Here is a 24736-nt window from a genome sequence, read left to right as displayed (position 1 = left end):
AGCACACACACAGCGCTTAAGGAGTAGCACTCTTAGTAATGGCGGGCGGCCTTCCCTCAGGCAGGCCGGGCTGACAGGGGCCAGGAGCATGCCGGGTAACGGCGCTCCCCCTGGGGCCGGCTCCCCCGCACGTGATTGGCCGGCCCGGGGTCACGTGACGCGCTGCGGCTCCCGGCGCCATGGCGACCATGGCGGCGGCTGAGGAGAGGCCCCTGTTGGAGGCGGCGGGGGATGATGGCGGCGGCGTAAGCGCTTAACAAATCACCCCAGCGCTTATAACAGTGGTTGGCACACAGACAGCTTAAGGAATAGCGCTCTTAGTAATGGCGGGCGGCCTTCCTTCAGGCAGGCCTGGCTGACAGAGGCCAGGAGCATGCTGGGTAACGGCGCTCCCCCTGAGGCCGGCTCCCCCGCACGTGATTGGTTGGCCCGGGGTCACGTGACGCGCTCCGGCGCCATGGCGGCGGCTGAGGAGAGCCCTGTGTTGGAGGGCGAGGCGGCGGGGGATGATGATGGCGGCGGCGTAAGCGCTTAACAAATCACCCCAGCGCTTAGAACAGTGGTTGGCACGCAGACAGCTATTAAGGAATAGCACTCTTAGTAATGACGGGCGGCCTTCCCTCAGGCAGGCCAGGCTGCCAGAGGCCAGGAGCATGCCGGGTAACGGCGCTCCCCCTGGGGCCGGCTACCCCGCACGTGATTGGCCGGCCCGGGATCACGTGACGCGCTCCGGCGCCATGGCGACCATGGCGGCGGCTGAGGAGAGCCCTGTGTTGGAGGGCGAGGCGGCGGGGGATGATGATGGCGGCGGCGTAATTGCTTAACAAATCACCCCATTGCTTAAAACAGTGGTTAGCACACAGACAGCTTAAGGAATAGCGCTCTTAGTAATGGCGGGCAGCCTTCCTTCAGGCAGCCCTGGCTGACAGAGGCCAGGAGCATGCCGGGTAACGGCGCTCCCGCTGAGGCAGGCTCCTCCTCACGTGATTGGCCAGCCCGGGGTCACGTTACGCGCTTCGGCTCCCGGCGCCATGGCGACCATGGCGGCGGCTGAGGAGAGGCCCCTGTTGGAGGGCGAGGCGGCGGGGGATGATGGCGGCGGCGGCGTAAGCGCTTAACAAATGACCCCAGCGCTTAGAACAGTGGTTGGCACGCAGACAGCTATTCAGGAGTAGTAGTCTTAGTAATGGCGGGCCTTCCCTCAGGCAGGCCGGCCTGGCAGAGGCCAGGAGCATGCCGGGTAGCGGCGCTCCCGCTGGGGCCGGCTCCCCCTCACGTGACTGGCCGGCCCGAGGTCACGTGACGCGCTGCGGCTCCCGGCGCCATGGCGACCATGGCGGCGGCTGAGGAGAGGCCCCTGTTGGAGGACGAGGCGGCGGGGGATGATGGCGGCGGCGGCGTAAGCGCTTAACAAATCACCCCAGCGCTTCGAACAGTGGTTGGCACACAGACCGCTATTAAGGAATAGCATTAGTAATGGCGGGCTTTCCCTCAGGCAGGCCGGCCTGGCAGAGGCCAGGAGCATGCCGGGTAACGGCGCTCCCCCTAGGGCCGGCTCCCCATCACGTGATTGATCGGCCAGGGGTCACGTGACGCGCTCCGGCGCCATGGCGACCATGGCGGCGGCTGAGGAGAGCCCTGTGGTGGAGGGCGAGGCGGCGGGGGATGATGGCGGCGGCGGCGTAAGCGCTTAACAAATGACCCCAGCGCTTAGAACAGTGGTTGGCACACAGACAGCTATTAAGGAGTAGTAGTCTTAGTAATGGCGGGCCTTCCCTCAGGCAGGCCGGCCTGGCAGAGGCCAGGAGCACGCCGGGTAACGGCGGTCCCCCTGGGGCCGGCTCCCCCTCACGTGACTGGGCGGCCCGGGGTCACGTGACGCGCTGCGGCTCCCGGGGCCATGGCGGCGGCTGAGGAGAGGCCCCTGTTGGAGGGCGAGGCGGCGGGGGACGATGATGGCGGTGGCGGCCCCGGGGGGCCACGGCCTCTGCCCGCCCTCTGCGACCCCGCTCGGCTGGCGCACCGCCTCCTCGTCCTGGCCTTCATGTGCTTCCTGGGCTTCGGTGAGCGGCACCACTGGGCACCACCGGCCTCCCTCCCCCTCACATTCGCCTCCCCTCGAGCCCTCATTTTAGACTGGCAGCCCACTGTTGGGTAGGGACTGTCTCTCTATGTTGCCAACTTGGGCTTAGTCCAGTGCTCTTCACACAGTAAGCGCTCAATAAATACGATAGACTGTGAGCCCACTGTTGGGTAGGGGCTGTTTCTATATGTTGCCAACTTGGGCTTAGTACAGTGCTCTGCACACAGTAAGGGCTCAATAAATACGATAGACTGTGAGCCCACTGTTGGGTAGGGACTGTCTCTCTATGTTGCCAACTTGGGTTTAGTACAGTGCTCTGCACACAGTAAGCGCTCAATAAATACGATAGACTGTAAGCCCACTGTTGGGTAGGGGCTGTCTCTATATGTTGCCAACTTGTGCTTAGTACTGTGCTCTGCACACAGTAAGCGCTCAATAAGTACGATAGACTGTGAGCCCACTGTCGGGTAGGGGCTGTCTCTATATGTCGCCAACTTGTGCTTAGTACAGTGCTCTGCACACAGTAAGGGCTCAATAAATACGATAGACTGTGAGCCCACTGTTGGGTAGGGGCTGTTTCTATATGTTGCCAACTTGTGCTTAGTACAGTGCTCTGCACACAGTAAGGGCTCAATAAATACGATAGACTGTGAGCCCCACTGTTGGGTAGGGACTGTCTCTATATGTTGCCAACTTGGGCTTAGTCCAGTGCTCTTCACACAGTAAGCGCTCAATAAATACGATAGACTGTGAGCCCACTGTTGGGTAGGGACTGTCTCTCTATGTTGGCAACTTGGGCTTAGTCCAGTGCTCTTCACACAGTAAGCGCTCAATAAATACGATAGACTGTGAGCCCACTGTTGGGTAGGGACTGTCTCTATATGTTGTCAACTTGTGCTTAGTACTGTGCTCTGCACACAGTAAGGGCTCAATAAATACGATAGACTGTGAGCCCACTGTTGGGTAGGGACTGTCTCTATATGTTGCCAACTTGGGCTTAGTACAGTGCTCTGCACACAGTAAGCACTCAATAAATACGATAGACTGTGAGCCCACTGTTGGGTAGGGATTGTCTCTCTGTGTTGCCAACTTGGGCTTAGTACAGTGCTCTGCACACAGTAAGGGCTCAATAAATACGATAGACTGTGAGCCCACTGTTGGGTAGGGACTGTCTCTCTATGTTGCCAACTTGGACCACCCGATCACCTTGTATCTCCCCCATTCATTCATTCAGTTGCATTTATTGAGCGCTTACTGTGTGCGGAGCACTGTACTAAGTGCTTAGGAGGTACAAGTTGGCAACATATAGAGACGGTCCCTACCCAACAGTGGGCTCGCACACAGTAAGCGCTCAATAAATACAATAGACTGTGAGCCCACTGTTGGGTAGGGACTGTCTCTATCTGTTGCCAACTTGGACTTAGTCCAGTGCTCTGCACACAGTAAGCGCTCAATAAATACAATAGACTGTGAGCCCACTGTTGGGTAGGGACTGTCTCTCTATGTTGCCAACTTGGGCTTAGTCCAGTGCTCTTCACACAGTAAGCGCTCAATAAATACGATAGACTGTGAGCCCACTGTTGGGTAGGGACTGTCTCTATATGTTGTCAACTTGTGCTTAGTCCAGTGCTCTTCACACAGTAAGCGCTCAATAAATACGATAGACTGTGAGCCCACTGTTGGGTAGGGACTGTCTCTCTATGTTGCCAACTTGGGCTTAGTCCAGTGCTCTTCACACAGTAAGCGCTCAATAAATACGATAGACTGTGAGCCCACTGTTGGGTAGGGACCGTCTCTCTGTGTTGCCAACTTGTACTTCCCAAGTGCTTAGTACAGTGCTCTGCACACAGTAAGCGCTTAATAAATACGATTGAGTGAATGAATTTATTAAGCACTTACTATGTGCAAAGCACTGTTCTAAGCGCTAGGGGGTTACAAGGTGATAAGGTTGTCCCACGTGGGGTGCACAGTCTTCATCCCCATTTTACAGCTGAGGGAACTGAGGCCCAGAGAAGTTAAGTGACTTAACCACTGTCACACAGCTGACAAGTGGCGGAGCCGGGATTTGAACCCATGACCTCTGATTCCGAAGCCCGGGCTCTTTCCACTGAGCCAAGACTGTAAGCTCCACGTGGGACCACCTAATGACCTTGTTTCTACCCCAGCGCTTAGAACAGTGCCTGGCACATAGTAAGCGCTTAACAAATACCATCATTATTATTATTAGAGCGTGAGGCTGGGAGTCAGAGGACCTGGGTTCTAATCTCAGCTCCACACCTGGCTGTCTGGTGTGTGACCTTGGTCAACTCTCCCCCTTCTAATAATAATGTTGGTATTTGTGCCAAGCACTGTTCTAAGCGCTGGGGGAGATACAAGGGTATCAGGTTGTCCCCCATGGGCTCACAGTCTTCATCCCCATTTTACAGATGAGGGAACTGAGGCATGGAAGGGTTACGTGACTTGACCAAGGTCACACAGCAGACAAGTGGAGGAGCCAGGATTAGAACCCATGACCTCTGACTCACTAGCCCGTGCTCTTTTCCTCTTAACGAAGCTTGAAAAGCTTAACAAATACCATAGTAATTATTATTACATATGGAGTTGACCGTGACCTTAAGGCTCTTCTCCCTTTCTTTGCCGGAGAGTGGCAGGAGGGTTTTTTTGTTGTTTTTTTGATGGCATTTATTAAGCGCTTACTATGTGCAAAGCACTGTTCTAAGCGCTGGGGAGGTGACAAGGTGAACAGGTTGTCCCACGTGGGGCTCACAATCTTAATCCCCATTTTACAGATGAGGGAACTGAGGCCCAGAGAAGTGAAGTGACTTGCCCAAAGTCACACAGCTGACAAGTGGCAGAGCCGGGATTTGAACCCGTGACCTCTGACTCCAAAGCCCGGGCTCTTTCCACTGAGCCACGCTGCTTCTCTCGTAGTTTTGGAGGAGAAATGAGCCTGCATCCCTTCCCCCCACCTTGGGATAACTCACTCATTCGGTCGTATTTATTGAGCGCTTACTGTGTGCAGAGGTCTGTACTACTGGATAATGATGACGATGGCATCTAAGTGCTTACTGCATGCCAGGCACTGTACTAAGCGCTGGGGTGGATACAAGCAAATCGGGTTGGACAAAGTCCCCCGTCCCCTTTGGGGCTCACAGTTTCAATTCCCATTTTACAGACTAGGGAACTGAGGCCCACAGAAGCGAAATGACTTGCCCAGGGTCATGCAGCAGATGAGTGGTGGAGCTGGGATTAGAACCCGTGACCCTCCGACTCCGGGGTCTGTGCTGTATCCGCTACGCCATGCTGCTTTCCCACAACTTAAGGGAAATGCACATTTCTGGGTCCATAGGGGTAGAGCTTTTTTCAAATGGAAAACGTATCTGAGGATGCCAGTGCAGAAAGTAAACCAAATTCCTGCTTTTCCAAAAACACCAGCCTGGTTCCGTTGTGGAGGAGGGATGGAATCCCCTTCCCTTTCCTTTGGATAACAGTTTAAGGGAAATTAACATTTCTGGCCCGTCGGTTAGAGCTCTCTTTTAAAGTGCAAAATGTATCTGAGGATGCAAGTGCAGAAAGTGAACTTCCTGCTTTTCCCGAAACACCAGCCCGTTTATGTTGCAAGTTTGCCTTCCTGTTTCCTCAATTGTATTTATTCTGAAAGGGAAACAATTTTTTTTTAAGTCTCGTGAGATGCCTCCAGTAGGTACTGGGTTCCTATGTATCATTCACTGTTATAAATGGTTATATTTGGTCAGAAAGCCTTGATTTTGATGGGAAATACCGCGTGGCACCTTAGAATGATGCCAGTACTTAGAGAGATCTGGGATTTTCGGATAGTAGCCAATTTTAAACGGACAAGTATACTAATTGGTTGAGTCATTTTAATGAGCAACCACAGTGGTCATAGTTGCCTGAAAAAGCATGTCTCTCACAAGGGAGCAGTTTACCTTTTTCTCAAACCTTGTACCCTGTTATTTACCCTGTGTATCAGTGCTGACCAGGTGTTATACTTTTAGACTTTAGACTTTTAGTCTTTTAGACTGTGAGCCCACTGTTGGGTAGGGACTGTCTCTATATGTTGCCAACTTGTACTTCCCAAGTGCTTAGTACAGTGCTCTGCACACAGTAAGCGCTCAATAAATGCGATTGATTGATTATACTGAATGAGTGGACATTAGGCAGTTTTTTAATTTAGATTTTTTAGTAGCCCCTTTTTAAAAAGATGACATTCAGCTATCTTTAAAAGGTGTTGGAAATGAACTAATCAAACCTAGCTAATTTAAAACAGAAGCCCATTTATGTCCCCATTTATCAATGTAGCTATAGGTGCGTGACAGACTTTAGTACTCAGGCTAAATCTTCCGATAATTCTCATTCTTGAAGTTAATGATTTCAGGTACTTACCAAAGGAATATCCTTGAGAAACTGTGGAAACAGTAGTGATCTATAACTGACTAAAAAGGCAAGTCCCATCTGAATTTAACCTTAATCCGAGTCATTGATTAGCACAGTGCTTGAAGTATGGTAAGTGCTTAATAAATGACGTACCTTTAAATATTAACTTGAGTGTTGGAGTTGGGAAAGACCTGAGATTGGCTGCTGTGCCTGGGTTGTGGACTGTGGCTAACACGACAGTGCTGAAATTATGAGTTTTAGGAGGCCGTGAATGCTCTTCTCACCATTTACTCGCTTCCCTCCTCAGTCCCGGTTGCACCCAGGAAATTTCAGTTGTCCAGCCCCACGTTTAGCTGGGACGGAGCGAGGCTTGGGGCCTGTGGATTGAATGGGAGAAACTGGGAGGGGTCAGATTACATACCTATAATTTATTTGTCTCCCCCACTAGACTGTAAAACCCACTGTGGGCAGGGAACGTGTCTGTTTATTTTACATTGTACTCTCCCAAGTTCTTAGCACGGTGCTTTGCAGCAGCATAGCTTAGTGGAAAGAGCACAGGCTTGGGAGTCAGAGGTCATGGGTTATAATCCGAGTGCTGCCACTTGTCAGCTGTGTGACTTTGGGCAAGTCACTTAACCTCTCTGGGCCTCAGTTACCTCATGGGGATTAAGACAGTGAGCCCTCCGTGGGACAACCTGATCACCTTGTAACTTCCCCAGCGCTTAGAACAGTGCTTGGCACATAGTAAGTGCTTAATAAATGCCATTATTATCATTATTATTATTATTATTATCATTATTATTGTCAGTTGTATGACTTTGGGCAAGTCACTTCACTTCTCTGTGCCTCAGTGACCTCATTTGTAAAATGGGGATTAAGACTGTGAGCCCCAAGTGGGACACCTTAATTACCTTGTATCTCCCCCAGAGCTTAGAATAGTGCTTGGCACATAGTAAGTGCTAAACAACTACCATTATTATTATTATTATTAATGAGTACTCAATAAATACGATTGAATGAACAAATGAAAAAAAGAGTTTGCCTTGGGGTCTGTGGATGTGTAGAGCTAGGATCTTGGTGCAGAGACACATTTGGGTATAGTTAAGCTCCTTGAGGGCAGGAATTGTGTCTGTTGGCCCTCTCGTGTCATACTCTTCAAGCATTTAGTACATTGTTTTGCACAGAGTAAGTGCTCATTTAATAACTTTTTAATATCAAGGCTGTATGCATTGCATGTAGTTATTTAGGTATTGCCACATTAGAGATAAAAGTAAATATACTAGCTCTTTCTTTCTTTTTTTAGGCAGCTATTTTTGCTATGACAGTCCTGCTGCCCTCCAGACTCAGGTTCAAGGGGTAAGTTGCGAGTTTCTCTGTTTCTCTTGCCGTCTGCAGCTTCCCTTTCCTTTGTATTTCCTAAGGTCTAGAGATGAGATGGCAGGTTGCATCTCTTGACACCTCTAGCGTGGTACGTTTCATGGGAATTGGAGATCACTGGGTAGGTTTTACCGATGACAGTTATCAGAAGGTCGAGCATTGTGAGGGCCAGGCTTGTCTGAGCTTGTGCCTCTCGTCCGTTGTCGTTTGTTTCATTCATTCATTCATTCAATCATATTTATGGAGCGCTTACTGTGTGCAGAGCACTGCACTAAGCGCTTGGGAAGTACAAATCGGCAACGTATAGAGACGGACCCTACCCAACAACGGGCTCACAGTTTGCCGTGGTATAGGCAGCTGAGATCCACCTGAGTATTCATCGTGGTTCTTTGATTACAGTACAAAACACCACCGCAAATAAAACAATCTGTGAATGGGAAGTCTGGTTAGGAAGGTAAACTTGATAGTTTTGTAAAAGGTAAATCTATATGCAAAATCCTCTTTTTGCGTATTGAAATACTGCAGTCTTTACATAGATTTTTACATACCTTTTCTAAATATTGTATTCTTTACCGAGGTATTTACATAACTCTTCTAACTTTGCTGCTAATTTTACGGTTTTTCAAGCACAGATTTCAGTATCTCAGATGTTAGCCACCTGCTCCAAGTTTCAAATGTACTCAGCGCAGAGTTGCCGAGAAGCATCTGATGTATATTTGGGGAAGAGGCGAGTCCATCGCCGATTCTTAGGCGTTGAAGCTCTTTTGCACACCTCTGTCAGATTCCTTGAGTCAGATTCCCCATCACGATTTCCCGGTACTGGGATTTGGACCAACTCTGTTATATGGTATTTTCCCAAGTGCTTAGTACAATTCAGCGCTTAGAACAGTGCTTGGCACATAGTAAGAGCTTAACAGATACCATCATTATTATTAATGCTCTGTGCACAATACGTACGATTTAATTATAGCACTCAGATTTACCTATAATCATTTATGCTAGCCCAATAGTCAAGGAACATACCAGTACTTTTGCAAGCAAATCACAATTTTATTGTTTCATTCTTTTTCTGGTAATAATAATAATAATATTAATAATATAATATGATATTTCTTAAGCACTTACCATGTGCCAGCCACTCTGCTAAGTGCTGGGGTAGCAGCCTGCTATAGTGGATAGAGCACGGACTTGGGAGTCAGAAGGTCATGGGCTCTAATCCCGGCTCTGCCACTTGTCAGCTGTGTGGCCTTGGGGAAGTCACGTCACTTCTCTGTGCCTGTTACCTTATCTGTAAAATGGGGATTAACATTGTGAGCCCCAGGTGGAACAGGGACTGTGTCCAGCCCAATTTGCTTGTATCCACCCCAGTGCTCAGTACAGTGCCTGGCACATAGTAAGCGCTTGGCAAATACCACAACTATTATTATTACATAATGATGGTATTTGTTAAGCACTTACTATGTGCAAAGCACTGTTCTAAGCGCTGGGGAGGTTACAAGGTGATCAGGTTGTCCCACGGGGGGCTCACAGCTTTAATCCTCATTTTCCAGATGAGGTAACTGAGGCACAGAGAAGTTAAGTGACTTGCCCAAAGTCACAAAGGTGACAGTTGGTGGAGCCGGGATTTGAACCTATGACCTCTGACTCCAAAGCCCCTGCTCTTTTCCACTGAGCCACGCTGCTTCTCCGTAGTTGGGTAATTGGGTTGGACACAGTACCTGTCCCGCATTAGGCTCACAGTCTTAGTCCCCATTTTAAAGATGAGTGAACTGAGGGACAGAGAATTAAAGTGATTTGTCCAAGGTCACACAGCAGACGCGTAGCGGAGCCAGAATTAGAACCCAGGTCCTAATCACTCCCAGGTCCTTGCTCTATCCACTAGGCCATGCTGCTTCTTAGTTGCCATGATGCTTCTTAGCAGAGAGGCATATGCTTCCCTCACATACTCAAAGGTCTTCACACCCTCACACGCACGTACTCTTAACCTGCCAGGCCAAGGGCACGGTGCTGATCTGAAGTGGGAAAGCCCCATCCACAGAACTTCAGACGATGGAGTGGTTCCATAGACCTCCATCCTCTTGCACCTTTCATATACCATCCCTTGTTTGTGTGCACATAGGATGCTTAAGCACCAGGTATTATCTTTCTCTGGAACCGATCGGTCCAGCCTCTGTTGGCCTTTTAGATGTTGTGGGCAGGGAGTGTGTCTGTTTATTGTCGTGTGGCAGTCTCCCAAGAGCTTGGTACAGTACTCTGCACACAGGTAAGTGCTCGATTAAAAACGTTTGAATGGATGAATATTGCCAGCTCTTCGACGGGTGTGCCATTCTCCAGATATAAGGGAGTGTTACCAAGACCATTCAGTTGTCAGAACTCCCTCTTTGGGCACATAAATCATTTTTTAAATATCAGGGAATAATAATAATGATGGCATTTATTAAGCGCTTACTATGTGCAAAGCACAGTTCTAAGCGCTGGGGAGGTTACAAGGTGATCAGTTTGTCCCACGGGGGGGCTCACAGTCTTAATCCCCATTTTACAGATGAGGTAACTGAGGCACAGAGAAGTGAAGTGACTTGCCCAAAGTCACACAGCTGACAATTGGCGGAGCCGGGATTTGAACTCATGAACTCTGACTCCAAAGCCCGTGCTCTTTTCACTGAGCCACGCTGCTTCTCAGTTTGTTCTAGGGTTGCCTGTCCAGGAACATTTCACAATCAGCATTTACAGATAGATCACTGGGTTTCTTTACAGATTTTTCACTTCTTGGGTCCCTTTCTACGCTCCATCTACACTCAGTCCCTTGGAGAACTCCGAAGTCTTCACTGCCATTTCTACACAGATGATTCCCAAATCGCTGCTGTCCTTCTCTGCAGTCTCATATTTCCTCCTACTTTCAGGACATCTCTACTTCAAGTCCTGCCGATACCTCAAACTTTACGCGTCCAAAGCAGAACTTGTCTTCCCACCTAAACCGTGTCCTCCGTCTAACTTTCCCAACACCGTAGAAAGACCATCATCCTCCCTATGTCACAAACTGGTAACCTTGGCATTATCTCTGACTCATCTCTCTCATTTAACCCATACCGTTAATCTGTCACCAAATCCTGTCAGTTCAGTCTTCACACCATCTCTAGAATCCACCCTTTCCTCTCCATCCTAACTGCTGATCCAAGCAGTTATCCTTCCCCGCCCTGACTGTTGCGTCAGCGTCATTGTTGAGCGCCCGGCCTCTCTCTACTCCAGTCAGTGCTTCACTCTGCTGCCTGGCTCATTTTTCTAAAAAAAAAAAAAAACCCAAACCAACATTCAGTCCATGTTTCCCCATTTCTCAAAAACCTCCAGTGGTTGCCCATCCACTAACTCCTCACTCCTGGCTTGCCCCTTCCTACTTCACCTCCCTTCTCTCTTTCTACATTTCAGCCTGCACACTCCTGTCCACTGGTGCTAATATCACCGTGCCTCTATCTCTCCTGTCCCGCCATCAACCCCTGGGCCACGTCCTACCTTTGGCCTGGAACGCCCTCCCTTCCCAAATCTGCCAATCAGTCTTTCCCCACCTTCAAAGCCCTACTAAAGGGTCACCTCCTCCAACAGGCCTTCCCAAACTAAGCCCCCCTTTTCCTCAGCTCCTCCTCCCTTCTGCGTCACCTGGACTCGTTCCCTTTGTTCTTCCCCTGGCCCCACAGCACTTATGTATATATGTGCATAGCTATAATTATATTTATTTATATTGATGTCTGTTTACTTCTTTTGATGTCTGTCTCCCCCCTTATAGACTGTTTCCCTCTATTGCTGAATTGTACTTTCCAAGCTTTTAGTACAGTGCTCTGCACACAGTAAGTGCTCAGTAAGTACAATTGAATGAATGAATGAATACATCAAACAAACTCCTTACCATCCCTATAAGACTTATGCTCTCCTACCTTACCTCACTGATTTCCTACTACAGTCCATTCCTCAAACAGCAAAGTGCTTGTCTGTACTTCCATCTTACCTATTCCACCACCAATGTCTTGCCCACATTCTCCTTCAGTTCTGGAACTCCCTCTTCACCAACCAACCACTCTCCCCACCTGCAAAACCCTCCTAAAATCACGTTACCAGGCTAAATATTTTCTTTCTTGTAGCTATAGTCCACTACGTGCTGACTATTAACTTGGCTGTGTATTCTTTAGGCACTTTGAGTCTCACCCCAGAATAAATATAATTATACTCTACTATTTCCCCTATCCTAATTCATTTTAATATCTGTCTTTCCTTATAGACTGTAAACTCCTTGTGCACAGGATTTGTATTTTCTAGCTCTGTTTTATTCCCCCAAGTGTCTAGTACAGTGCTATGCACACAGTAAGTGCTCAATAAATGAGCAGTGTGGCCTAGGGGATAAAGCACGGGCCTGGGAATCAGAGGATCTGCGTCCCTGCTGCACCACGTGTCTGCTGTGTGACCTTGGGCCAGTCACTTAATTTCTCTGCCTCAGTTACCTCATCGGTAAAATGGGGTTTGATACCGTGGAACATGGACTGTGTCCAACCTGATTAGCTTGTATCTACCCCAGCGCTTGTTGTATAAAAACACAACAAATACCATTAAAAAAAATTGACTGATCTTTCCAGTGTCTCCCATAATAATAATAATGATGGCATTTATTAAGCGCTTACTATGTGCAAAGCACAGTTCTAAGCGCTGAGGGTGATCAGATTGTCCCACGGGAGACTCACGGTCTTAATCCCCACTTTACAGATGAGGCAACTGAGACCCAGAGAGGTGAAGTGACTTGCCCAAAGTCACACAGCTGACAATTGCCGGAGCCGGGTTTGGAACCCATTCATTCATTCAGTCGTATTTATTGAGCGCTTACTGTGACCTTTAACTCCAAAGCCCGGGCTTTTTCCACTGAACCACACTGTTTTTAGCCACTTTCTTCCACAAAGAGTCACATACATATTTAGCTTACACCCTCTTTGACTCTTATTAATTAATGTTGGCATTTGGCCCGCGCAATGCCTAAAATTAGGTCCTGTAAGGAGCAATTGCAGGTGGAGGCGGGGCATTCTCAGAGAGATGGGTCCGTGGCGTCGCCAGGGGTCGGAGACGACTCGACGTCGTAAGACGAGACGATAAATTGGTCATTTTTGGAGGAAACCATTTGAAAAGTGGTGTGACCTAGTAGAAAGGGCCTGGAATCAATCAATCGTATTTATTGAGCGCTTATTGTGTGCAGAGCACTGTACTAAGTGGAAGTACGGGAAGTCAGATTCTAATCCCAGCTCTGCCACTTGCCTGCTCTGTGACCTTAAACAAATGACTTAACTTCTCAGTGCCTGTTACCTCACCTGTAAAATGGGGCTTAAATATCTGTTCTCCCTTCTTAGATTGTGATCCCCGTGTGAGGCAGTCAATCAATGGCATCTTTTGAGCGCTTTCTTTGTGCAGAGGATGCTATTAAGTGCATGGCAGAGTACAATATTCTTTCATTCATTGTCGTATCGAACGCTTACTGTGTGCGGAGCACTGTATTTAGCACTTAGGACAGTATAATAAAACAATGAACAGACCCATCAGACACAATCCTTTCCCTCAAGGATCTTACAATTTAACTGCAAAGATATGGAATGTGTCAGTTTGATTATCTTGTATCTGCCCCAGCAGTTAGTACAGAGCTTGGCACATTGTATGTGTTTAACAAATACCACAATTCAATCAATCAATCAATCACATTTATTGAGCGCTTACTGTGTGCAGAGCACTGTACTAAGCGCTTGGGAAGTACAAGTTGGCAACATATAGAGACGGTCCCTACCCAACAGTGGGCTCACAGTCTAGAGGGGGGAGACAGAGAACAAAACCAAACATATTAACAAAATCAAATAAATAGAATAGATATGTACAAGTAAAATAAATAAGTAGAGTAATAAATACGTACAAACATATCAGTCAATCAATCAGTCGTATTTATTGAGCGCTTACTGTGTGCAGAGCACTGGACCAAGTGCTTGGAAAGTCCAGGTTATTTACGTATAATAATAATACTGCATTAATGTGTCTGGGAGTAATTTGCCATTGTTATATTCAGGCACATCACTAGTAGCTAACTAATATCTAAATGGAGCGGAATTTAAAATCAATCTTAGATACAATCCTTTCCCTCACCGATCTCACAATTTAACTGCAAAGATATGGAATGTGTCAGTTTGATTATCTTGTATCTGCCCCAGCAGTTAGTACAGAGCTTGGCACATTGTATGTGTTCAACAAATACCACAGTTATTATATTTATAATAATAATGCTGCATTGATGTGTCTGGGAGTAACTTGCTGTTGTTATATTCAGGCACATCACTAGCAGCTAATATCTAAATGGAGCTGAATTTAAAATCAAACTTAGACCCAATCCTTTCCCTCACAGATCTTACAATTTAACTGCAAAGATATGCAATGTGTCAATTTGATTATCTTGTATCTGCCCCAGCAGTTAATACAGTGTAAGCAGTGTGGCTCAGTGGAAAGAGCACGGGCTTTGGAGTCGGAGGTCATGAGTTCAAATCCTGGCTCTGCCAATTGTCAGCTGTGTGACTTTGGGCAAGTCACTTAACTTCTCTGTGCCTCAGTTACCTCATCTGTAAAATGGGGATTAAGACTGTGAGCCCCCCGTGGGACAACCTGATCACCTTGTATCCACCTCAGCGCTTAGAACAGTGCTTTGCACATAGTAAGCACTTAATAAATGCCATCATTATTATTATTATTACAGTGCTTGGCACATTGTAAGTGTTTAACAAATACCACAATTATTTATTTATAATAATAATACTGCATTGATGTGTCTAGGAGTAACTTACCGTTGTTATATCCAGGCACATCACTAGTAGCTAACTCATAACTAAATGGCGCTGAATTTAAAATCAATCTTTGTATAACTTTTTTTTCCCCCCATAGGATATGCATGTGAACACTGCCAAGTTCATGCTGCTGTATGCCTGGTATTCGTGGCCCAATGTCGTCCTGTGTTTCTTTGGTGGCTTTTTGATAGACCGAGTATTTGGAATACGGTGAGTCCGCGAACAATTTCACACAGTAAAACAAGTCTGGAAACTCAAAAGGAAGAAGTACCATAGAGAAGTACAAAATTAAAATACTTACCGGTAGAACCACCGTATGTGACTTTGTTATTAGGTGGAGAATAATATATTTGCCTATTGGGTTTTCCCCCTTCTGGAGTAGGATTGTGGAAACTTGTCTCCCACATCCAACACATTTAGTTTTGGCATGCAGTGACTACAGAAAAGTTTATTCTAAAATTGTGACAAAAATGATAAAATAGTTCAAATCAAAGGGAAAAAATGGTAAGTAAAAGTATCAATATATTAAAATAAAATATCAATATATTATAGGTTTAGGAGTGGCAGTAATAAACTATTGATGTTAAGCTTTCTTTTCTAAAATGAATGAAAAGAAATGCCTGGGAGTCAAAAGGAGACTGAGCCCCCTCCTTCCTCTCCCCCTCCTCCCCCTCTCCATCCCCCCGTCTTACCTCCTTCCCTTCCCCACAGCACCTGTATATATGTATATATGTTTGTACATATTTATTACTCTATTTATTTTACTTGTACATATCTATTCTATGTATTTTGTTTTGTTAATATGTTTGGTTTTGTTCTCTGTCTCACCCTTTTAGACTGTGAGCCCACTGTTGGGTAGGGACTGTCTCTATATGTTGCCAGCTTGTACTTCCCAAGCGCTTAGTACAGTGCTCTGCACACAGTAAGTGCTCAATAAATATGATTGATTGATTGATTGGGTTCTAATTCTGGCTCTGCCCCCTGTCTGCTGTGTGACCTTGGGCAAATCACTTAATTTCTCTATGCCTCAGTTATCTCATCTGTAATGGACTGAGCTCCATTAGCGGCATGGATTGTGTCCAACCTGAATAGTTTGTTTCTACCACAGTGTATAATACAGTGCCTGCCATATGGTAAGCACTTAAATACCATAAAAAAATCCTTTAATGGTGGGCTATATATAACTGAACACTACTTGTTTGCATGCTTTTATTTGAATATATATTTTCACACTGTTTTGGATAGAGATTGGGGATTAGGGAACATTCTTTTGACAACATCCGTCTATTTGACTAGAACATGATGTAATATTAGAAGCTGTGTGCACCTTGGTAGTCAAGGTATCTGTGCTATAATGCAAGTTTTCTTGAGCGTGAGGTTCATGAAGAATATAACCCTTACATGTAGGAGAACTGTGTGTAGGTGAAAAACACATAAACATAATTAGAATTTAGTTTATTAAAAAGGAAACAAACAAAAGCCCCAAACCCCTGTGGGCAGCCCATCTTGAAACAGTGTGCCAAGTGAAAAGACCACAAGCCTGGGAGTTTAAGAGATCTGAGTTCTAATCCCAGCTTCACTACCTGCCTGCTGTGTGTGACCTTAGGCAAGTCACAACTTCTCTGTGTGTGAGTTTTCTTGTTTGTAAAAATGTCAATTAAATACTCCCCCCCGCCTTAGATTGTGAGCCCCATTTGAGGTAGGCGCTATGTCTGACCTGATTACCTTGCATCAGTGCTCAATACAACACTTGGCACAAAGTGAGCACCTAGTGAATACCACAAGTAGTACTATCTTATTCACCTTTTTTTTATTAAATGAATTATAAAAATAAAAGTAGTTCATCTGTGACTCAAGGAATAAAATGATAATCCACAAGAGTTCGAGTGATACAAGTTATAAATTACTCCTTCACTCCACTGAAACCACCCTGTCAAAGGTCGTCAGTGGCCTCCTTTTTGCCAAATCCAACAGCTCCTACTCCATCCTAATCCGCCTCGACCTGTCAGCTGTCTTTGACCATGTGGACCATCCCCTTCCCCTCAACCCATTATCCAACCTTAGCTTCACTGATTCCATCCTCTCCTGGTTCTCCTCTTACCTCTCTGGCCGTTCATTCTCAGTCTTCTTCGCGGGCTCCTCCTCCCTTTTCCATCCCCTGACTGTAGAGTCAGTTCTTGGTCCCCTTCCATTCTCCATCTGTGCTCACTCCTGTGGTGACTCCCCCCTTTTAGACTGTGAGCCCACTGTTGGGTAGGGACTGTCTCTATATGTTGCCAATTTGTACTTCCCAAGCGCTTAGTACAGTGCTCTGCACATAGTAAGCGCTCAATAAATACAATTGATGATGATGATGATGATGATGATGATGGTGAACTCCTTCACTCCCACGGCTTCAGCTATCATCTGTACGTGGATGATACCCAAATCTCTATCTCCTCCCCTGTTCTCCCACCCTCCAGGCTTGCATCTCCTCCTGCCTTCGGGACCTCTCCACCTGGACGTCTGCCTGCCATCTAAAACTCAAACTGTCCAAGACAGAGCTCCTTACCGTCCCTCCCAAACCCAGTCCTGTCCCTGACTTTCTTCTCACTGCGGACGGCACTACCATCCTTTCCGTCTCACAAGCCCGCAACCTTGGTGCCATCCTTGACTCCGCTGTCTCATTCACCCCCACATATCCAATCTTTCACCAAAACCTGCCGGTCTTAACTTCATAACATCACCAAGATCCGCCCTTTCCTCTCCATCCAAACTGCTACCACGGCAGTACAATCACTCGTCCTGTCTTGACTGGATTCCTGCATCAGCCTCCTTTCTGACCTCCCAACCTCCTGTCTCTCCCCACTTCAATCTATACTTCACTCTACTGCCCGGATTATCTTTCCACAGAAACCTTCTGAGCATGTCACCCCCCTCCTCAAAAATTTCCAGTGGTTGCCTATAAACCTCATTGTCAAGCAAAACCTCCTCACTCTTGGCTTCAAGGCTGTCCATCACCTTGCCCCCTCCTACCTCACCTCCCTTCTTTCTTTCTACATTCCAGCCTGCACACTCCGCTCCTCTGGTGCTAACCTTCTCACTGTGCCTCGATCTCTCTTGTCCCGCCGTCGATCCCTGGCCCACGTGCTACCTCTGGCCTGGAATGCCCTCCCTCCTCAAATCTGCCAATCACACTTCTCCCCTTCAAAGCCCTACTGAAGACTCACCTCCTCCAAGAGGCCTTCCCAGACTAAGCCCTCCTTTTCCTCAGCTCCCCCGCCTCCACGTTGCCCCCACTCCCTCCCATTGCTCTACTTCCCCCTTCCCACCCCACAGCCCTTGTGTACGTATATATACATATCTGTAATTCCATTTATTCCCATTAATGCCTGTTTACTTGTTTTGATGTGTATAGATCTTTAATTATTTTTATATTGATGCTATTGATGCCTGTTCATTGTTTTGATGGCTGTCTCCCCCCTTCTAGACTGTAAGCCCGTTGTGAGCAGGGATTGTCTCTCTCTATTGCTGAATTGTACTTTCCAAGCATTTAGTACAGTGCCCTGTACACAGTAAGCACTCAATAAATATGATTGAATGAATGAATGAAAGATTAGAAAATTAAATAGCTCCTTAAATTCACAGTCAGTCTAGACACCAACTGATAATGTTAGATAGTGTTTTGACCCTCTTGTTGCCTTTTCTTCGGACATTGCATTGCTCATCACAATCTATAGTTACTATTAATAGTTTTGGTACAGTTTTGAGGAACCAGGAAAATGAAACCATCTCTGTGAACACATTTTTATTTTGTTATTTTATTTTGTTTATTTTATTTGTCATTTTGTTTTCATTTGTCAGTATGACTGTTCTCCCCCATAAGAGCAAGCTTTAAAGTTTGCTGCAACTTGTGACCAAATTGAAAATGGTTTGCAGTCACACTTAAATATGTTTTATGGCCAGTAGTTGAGAACTAGATGACAATTTTGAAACTTCCTGATTCTTTGGAATTTTAGTAAATCAGTTCCCTTTAAAATACCATTGCTTTTCATGGAGTATTTTATCAGTGTGACTTGTACATCTTTTTAAGATAATTCAATTGAGTAATTTTGTTTAAAAATATAAAGTGTAGGAAAAAGTTATGGCTTAAATCCTTAGTAAACCACAATTTCTTGCAGCCCAGGGTGAAAACAGCTGATCGGAAAAATGGCTTATTTTCAGAGCCCAACAATCCTGCAAAGAAATAGACTTATTTTTGAGTGCTAGAGAGTATTTAGGGTGTATATGAAGTACTGAAATATTTACACCTTGTTGCACTCTTTTCTAAACTCTAAACATTTTTTTTTATTTTTGCAGGTGGGGCACCATTATATTTAGCTGCTTTGTTTGTGTTGGACAGGTAAAGCTATTATATTATAGGGACCCTGGATTTCTTATCTAAATGTGTGGTTTGTTAGTAAGGTCCCCAGATGCACTGGCCTTTCTGCCTTCAAATAATTTACTATTTAAATTAGATTGATTTTTCTTCCTTAATATGGAAGAGTAAAATGGTTATGTTAGGGTGGCTTACATTAGGTTTCCTCAAAAGCCTTTCTTTTCTGGACCAAGCCAGTGAAAGGACATAGAAGGTGAACAATGATAAAGCATATCGAGGGTGCTGGCTTACTATGCCATTCGTGGTGTATCTATCCAGTTGGGTGCTTAAATAAATGTTATTGATTGATTTGGTTCATCCTTGTTCCTCCGAATAGTTGGATGACTAAACCATCCAGGAGAAATAGCCGTTTCTTCTTCAACAGCCTGGATGGAAAACTTCACCCAATGCCTTGTTAGCCCACTTCACTTTTATCACTCTGATAGCCAAGAAGTTCTTTTATGTCCAACCAAAAGCCAGTCCTCCGTATATATGAGAAAACCGGCTTTTATCTTTCCCATAAAAAACAGTTATAAACTTAGTCATCAAGTCTCCCTTTAGGCACCTCTTTTCTAGGATATACAACCTGATTCAAATCATGCCAGTTATGTACATACTGTTATACTTTGTTGCTTCCCCCATCTGTAATTCATTTTTAGTGGTGGCATCAACCATTAGATTGAAAGTTCCTCTAGGGAAAGGTTCGTGGCTACCAACTCTGTTGTACTCGCCTATGTGCTCAGTACAGTATTCTGCACACAATAAATACCATTTATTGATTGATTTTCATCCTTCTGCAGAGAATTTAATTTCCATCCCATTAGTCATTTTGATTCTCTGCATTTAGTCTAATTTCTCTACATCATTTTTAAACTGCTGCTCCTACCTAAACTGGTGAAGATCAGCCAGGCAAGTTAAGGAGAAAAGAAGATATTGAGGTTCTATTCAGTCAGGAACTAACCCTGATGTAGCAGTGCTCTGCCATTATTGGAAAGCCCAGAGATACAGGGATGACATAATAATAATGTTGGCATTTGTTAAGCGCTTACTATGTGCAAAGCACTGTTCTAAGCGCCGGGGGGGGATACAAGCTGATCAGGTTGTCCCACATGGGGATCACAGTCTTAATTCCCTTTTTCCAGATGAGGTAACTGAGGCTCAGAGAAGTTATGTGACTTGCCCAAGGTCACAGAGCAGACATGGGGCAGAGCCGGGATTTGAACCCATGACCTCTTACTCCTAAAGCCCGGGCTCTTTCCACTGAGCCACGCTGCTTCTCTAACATGAATATGATGAGAGAGTCAAGAAGGAAACCTTCCGGTACATTAAGTTCTGCCATTATGCATTTTGACTAGAACACTGCTAAAAAATTAAGGCACATTTCTTCCAACGACATAAACCTGTTTTCGATACAGTGCGATGTGGTGTTAGAAGAAATCGTCTTGCGTACGTGTTCAGCCTGAGGCAATCAGTCATGTTTAGTGAGTGCTTACTGTGTACAGAACACTTTATTAATTGCTTGGGAGAGGTCAGTGTGACAGTAGAACAGGTTTGGTAGATACATTCCCTGCCCACAACGGGCTTACAGCCTAGAGAAAAATTTATGGTATTCATTCAGCGCTTATTTTGTGCCAGGAACTATAAAAAGAGCTGGGGTAGGTAAAAACTAATCAGGTTGGCCACAGTCCGGGCCCCAAATGGGGCTCAGTGCCTTAGTCCCCATTTTACAGTTGAGGAACCTGAAGCACAGAGAAACAGCCCCTCAGCTGCATTTAGCTTATAATAATAATGGCATTTATTAAGCGCTTACTATATGCAAAGCACTGTTCTAAGTGCTGGGGAGGTTACAAGGCGATCAGGTTGTCCCACAGGAGGCTCACAGTCTTAATCCCCATTTTACAGATGAGGTAACTGAGGCACAGAGAATCAATCAATCGTATTTATCGAGCGCTTACTGTGTGCAGAGCACTGTACTAAGCGCTTGGGAAGTACAAGTTGGCAACATATAGAGACAGTCCCTACCCAACAGTGGGCTCACAGACTAGAAGGGAGAGACAGAGAACAAAACCAAACATATTAACAAAATAAAATAAATAGAATAGATATGTACAAGTAAAATAAATAGAGTAATAAATCTGTACAAACATATATACAGATGCTGTGGGGAAGGGAAGGAGGTAAGTTCGGGGGGATCAATCAATCAATCGTATTGAGCGCTTACTGTGTGCAGAGCACTGTACTAAGCGCTTGGGAAGTCCAAGTTGGCAACATATAGAGACGGTCCCTACCCAACAGTGGGCTCACAGTCTAGAGGAATCAATCAATCAATCGTATTTATTGAGCGCTAACTGTGTGCAGAGCACTGTTCTAAGCGCTTGGGAAGTCCAAGTTGGCAACATATAGAGACAGTCAATCAATCAATCAATCAATTGTATTTATTGAGCACTTACTGTGTGCAGAGCACTGTACTAAGCGTGTGACTTGTCCAAAGTCACACAGCTGACAAGTGGCAGAGCCGGGATTTGAACCCATGACCTCTGACTCCAAAGCCCGGGCTCTTTCCACTGAGCCACGCTGCTTCTCTTCATTCAGTCGTATTTATTGAGCACTTACTGTGTGCAGAGCACTGTACTAAATTCCCTGTAGGCCTTCCTTGAAAGCTGGGATTTTTGAACTCTGTGTTCTCTGTTTTCAGTATTTGATTTGAACCCTTTGAGTTTGCTGTATTTTCACTGCGGCTAAAGTATTTTTGCATTACAGGTGATTTTTGCCATGGGGGCTATAGCTAATGCCTTTTGGCTGATGGAATTTGGCCGATTCGTATTTGGGTGAGTTACGCTATGTTTTATTTCTGTACAGCCTCTGCCTGATGTTGTTTCAACCAGTTTCTTCAAAGTTGGTAAAAGACAAAACTAAACTTAGTTTTTATCTTGTTCACATTTGGGTTCATGACTATTCTGGCAGTGTCTACATTTAGAACATTTCAAAGTATAGCTTTGGTAGTTTAAACAGAGCTTAGAGATAGGGCTTAATTATACAGGGGTCTGAAGGTTAATAAAGACTCTATTTGTCCTGCCTTTCTACCCAATAAAATTAAGTAGTTTTCCAATGAGAATTTACTAGTTAAGCTTCTTTTAAGGACTATTAACCAGAACAGCGCTTTGCACATAGTAAACGCTTAACTAATGCCATCATTATTATTATCTCTGGCTAGCGACTTTAAAGGTTATATCAGTTGATCATGTTTATTGAGTGCTTACTGTGTGCAGAGCACTGTACTGAACATTTGAGAGAGTACAATATAGTAGACACATTCCCTGCCAACAACGAGCTTACGGTCTAGAGGGGGTGACAGACATTAATATAAATTAATAAATTACAGGTACATAAGTGCGGTGGGGCTGGGAGGGGAGATGCATAAAGAGGGCGAGGCAGGGTGATGCAGAAGGGAGTGGGAGAAGGGGAAAGGAGGGTTTAAGGAAGGCCTCTTGGAGGAGGTGTGCCTTCAATAAGACTCTGAAGTGGGGGAAAGTCTTAGAAGGTGTTACTGAGAAAGGGGTGCGTACTATGTCAATCAATCAATCAATGAATCGTATTTATTGAGCGCTTACTGTGTGCAGAGCACTGGACTGAGCGCTTGGGAAGTACAAGTTGTCAGTTCCAGAATGATAGCACTCAGTGTCCAGTCCATTTTCTCTAAATCCAGGTTGGCCTTTCTAGCATTCCTGCCACCCACCGCACTGCTCCCCCTTTTCCGGGGCTGGTGTTTCATGGTTGTACTTCCCAAGCACCTAGTACAGTGCCCTGCACACAGTAAGCGCTCAATAAATACGATTGAATGAATGAATGAATGAATGGTCCTTGTCCCCACAATACCTCTGTCTTCTGAACAGAGATGGGGCAAACATGGGAGAGGTTTGCTGGCAAGGACCCTCTAGACCTTAAGCTCTCTGTGGGCAGGGAATGTGGCTACCTAACTCTGTTATAATGTAAACTCTCAAGAGCTTAGTATAGTGCTCCGCACACAGTAAGCGCTCAGTAAGTATGATGGATTGACCTAGAAAAGCCCTGCGTCTGGGCTCAGGATTTCCGTGAATCCCAGAATGACGGGGTTGCCCTAAACAAAGGCAGAAGTACTTGGCGATTTGTGCTGGCTCACCACCCTTTGACCGGGGTTTTTTTTTTCCCCCTTGCTGGAACTATATTTCGAAGCGGTAGGTAATTCTAATGTGTCTTTCCCTTTTTAGAATTGGCGGAGAGTCCTTAGCTGTTGCCCAGAATACCTATGCTGTCAGTTGGTTTAAGGGCAAGGAATTAAACCTCGTATTTGGACTCCAGCTTAGCATGTCTAGAATAGTAAGTATCATGCCAGGCACTGTTCCGACGTCATGCGATGCATTTGCTGAGTTCTCGTGTGTTCTTTCATTTGAGCGGGTCTACGCCAGGCAAATTACTCGTTGTGGGCGGGGAATGCGTCTGCTAACCCTGTTATGTCATACTCTCCCAAGCGCTCAGTACAGTGCTCTGAACCCAGTCAGCTCTCAATAAATGCGTTCGATTATATCATCTTTCAAGAAAACTGAAACCGTGAATAGATCCTGCGTGTTTTCGAGGTACGAACGTTCACCCCTGCTTTAAGCTAAAGGGAAATGAGCTGCTGGGGGTGAGTTTTTGTTGTGCGACTGCCTTCTTTATGTGGCTTCTGATTTTCCCTGCACAGTCACCCAGTAACCACTACTCAGGGGTGCCGGTAGCCCTCACCTCGTCTCAGCTTATTGATCCTGGTGGCCCACACCTTTTAGCCTCTTGATCCTCTGTCAGGAGTTTGGGACTTGTTCTGGGGCCCTTAGGCCTGCAGTGCGATGGAGGGATCATGTTCTAGGGGTGGAAAAGGCTGGCCTGCTAGGTGGACTTGCTGACCTTAGGGCTTCTGGGTGGTCGCAGAGGGAGAATTAGTACTGCGTGCATTTGTAACATCGATATGGTTGACATACCTCTTGAACTTTTATCGTTATAGTCTCAATTCGTGGTCTAGTTGCCTTACAGAGAAATGTGACCAAGGTATATTTCCAAAAGTCAAGTTTTTCTTCTCCAAAGGGCCTGTCTCATGAAGATATCGTTTGGCTGAAGAACCTGTCAGTCTGTGCGCTCTGAAGGATAGCAGGGACATACAGCCCTAAGAGTCATCGTCATCATCATCAATCGTATTTATTGAGCGCTTACTGTGTGCAGAGCACTGTACTAAGCTCTTGGGAAGTACAAATTGGCAACATCTAGAGACAGTCCCTACCCAACAGTGGGCTCACAGTCTAAAAGGGGGAGACAGAGAACAAAACCAAACATACTAACAAAATAAAATAAATAGAATAGATATGTACAAGTAAAATAAATAGAGTAATAAATATGTACAAACATACATATATACAGGTCATCTGTATGAGTCATCTGTTGTGAGACTGAAAGCTTAGCTTTGATGGAATTGCAGCGTTCATTCATTCATTGTCATATTTATTGAGCGCTTACTGTGTGCAGAGCACTGTACTAAGCGCTTGGGAAGTACAAGTTGGCAACATACAGAGACGGTCCCTACCCAGCGGCGGGCTCACAGTCTAGAAGGGGGAGACGGACGACAAAACAAAA

General features: G+C 45.7%; 1 protein-coding gene across 5 annotated transcripts in view; it reads left to right on the top strand.

Moving 5' to 3' along the window:
* Positions 1–793: 793 nt before the first annotated feature.
* Positions 794–24736, top strand: part of MFSD1 (major facilitator superfamily domain containing 1) — a 50833-nt gene continuing 26890 nt past the window's right edge. Inside the window, exons 1-6 of one of the 5 annotated variants that reach the window (XM_038746414.1) lie at positions 794–812; positions 7782–7834; positions 14798–14910; positions 19039–19081; positions 21857–21924; positions 23344–23452. In XM_038746414.1, the coding sequence (XP_038602342.1) occupies positions 14801–14910; positions 19039–19081; positions 21857–21924; positions 23344–23452 (330 nt within the window). In that variant the 5' untranslated portion in view covers positions 794–812; positions 7782–7834; positions 14798–14800. Of the gene's footprint in view, positions 813–977; positions 1107–1821; positions 2064–7781; positions 7835–14797; positions 14911–19038; positions 19082–21856; positions 21925–23343; positions 23453–24736 lie in introns of those variants that run through there. The other 4 variants (XM_038746405.1, XR_005451065.1, XM_038746392.1 and 1 more) reach the window with 4 other exon arrangements.

The sequence above is a fragment of the Tachyglossus aculeatus genome, chromosome 1, assembly GCF_015852505.1.
Source record: "Tachyglossus aculeatus isolate mTacAcu1 chromosome 1, mTacAcu1.pri, whole genome shotgun sequence".
Classification (NCBI taxonomy): domain Eukaryota; kingdom Metazoa; phylum Chordata; class Mammalia; order Monotremata; family Tachyglossidae; genus Tachyglossus; species Tachyglossus aculeatus.
The sequence above is the reverse complement of the archived record's forward strand: the minus strand, read 5'-3'. Positions and strand labels throughout refer to the sequence as shown.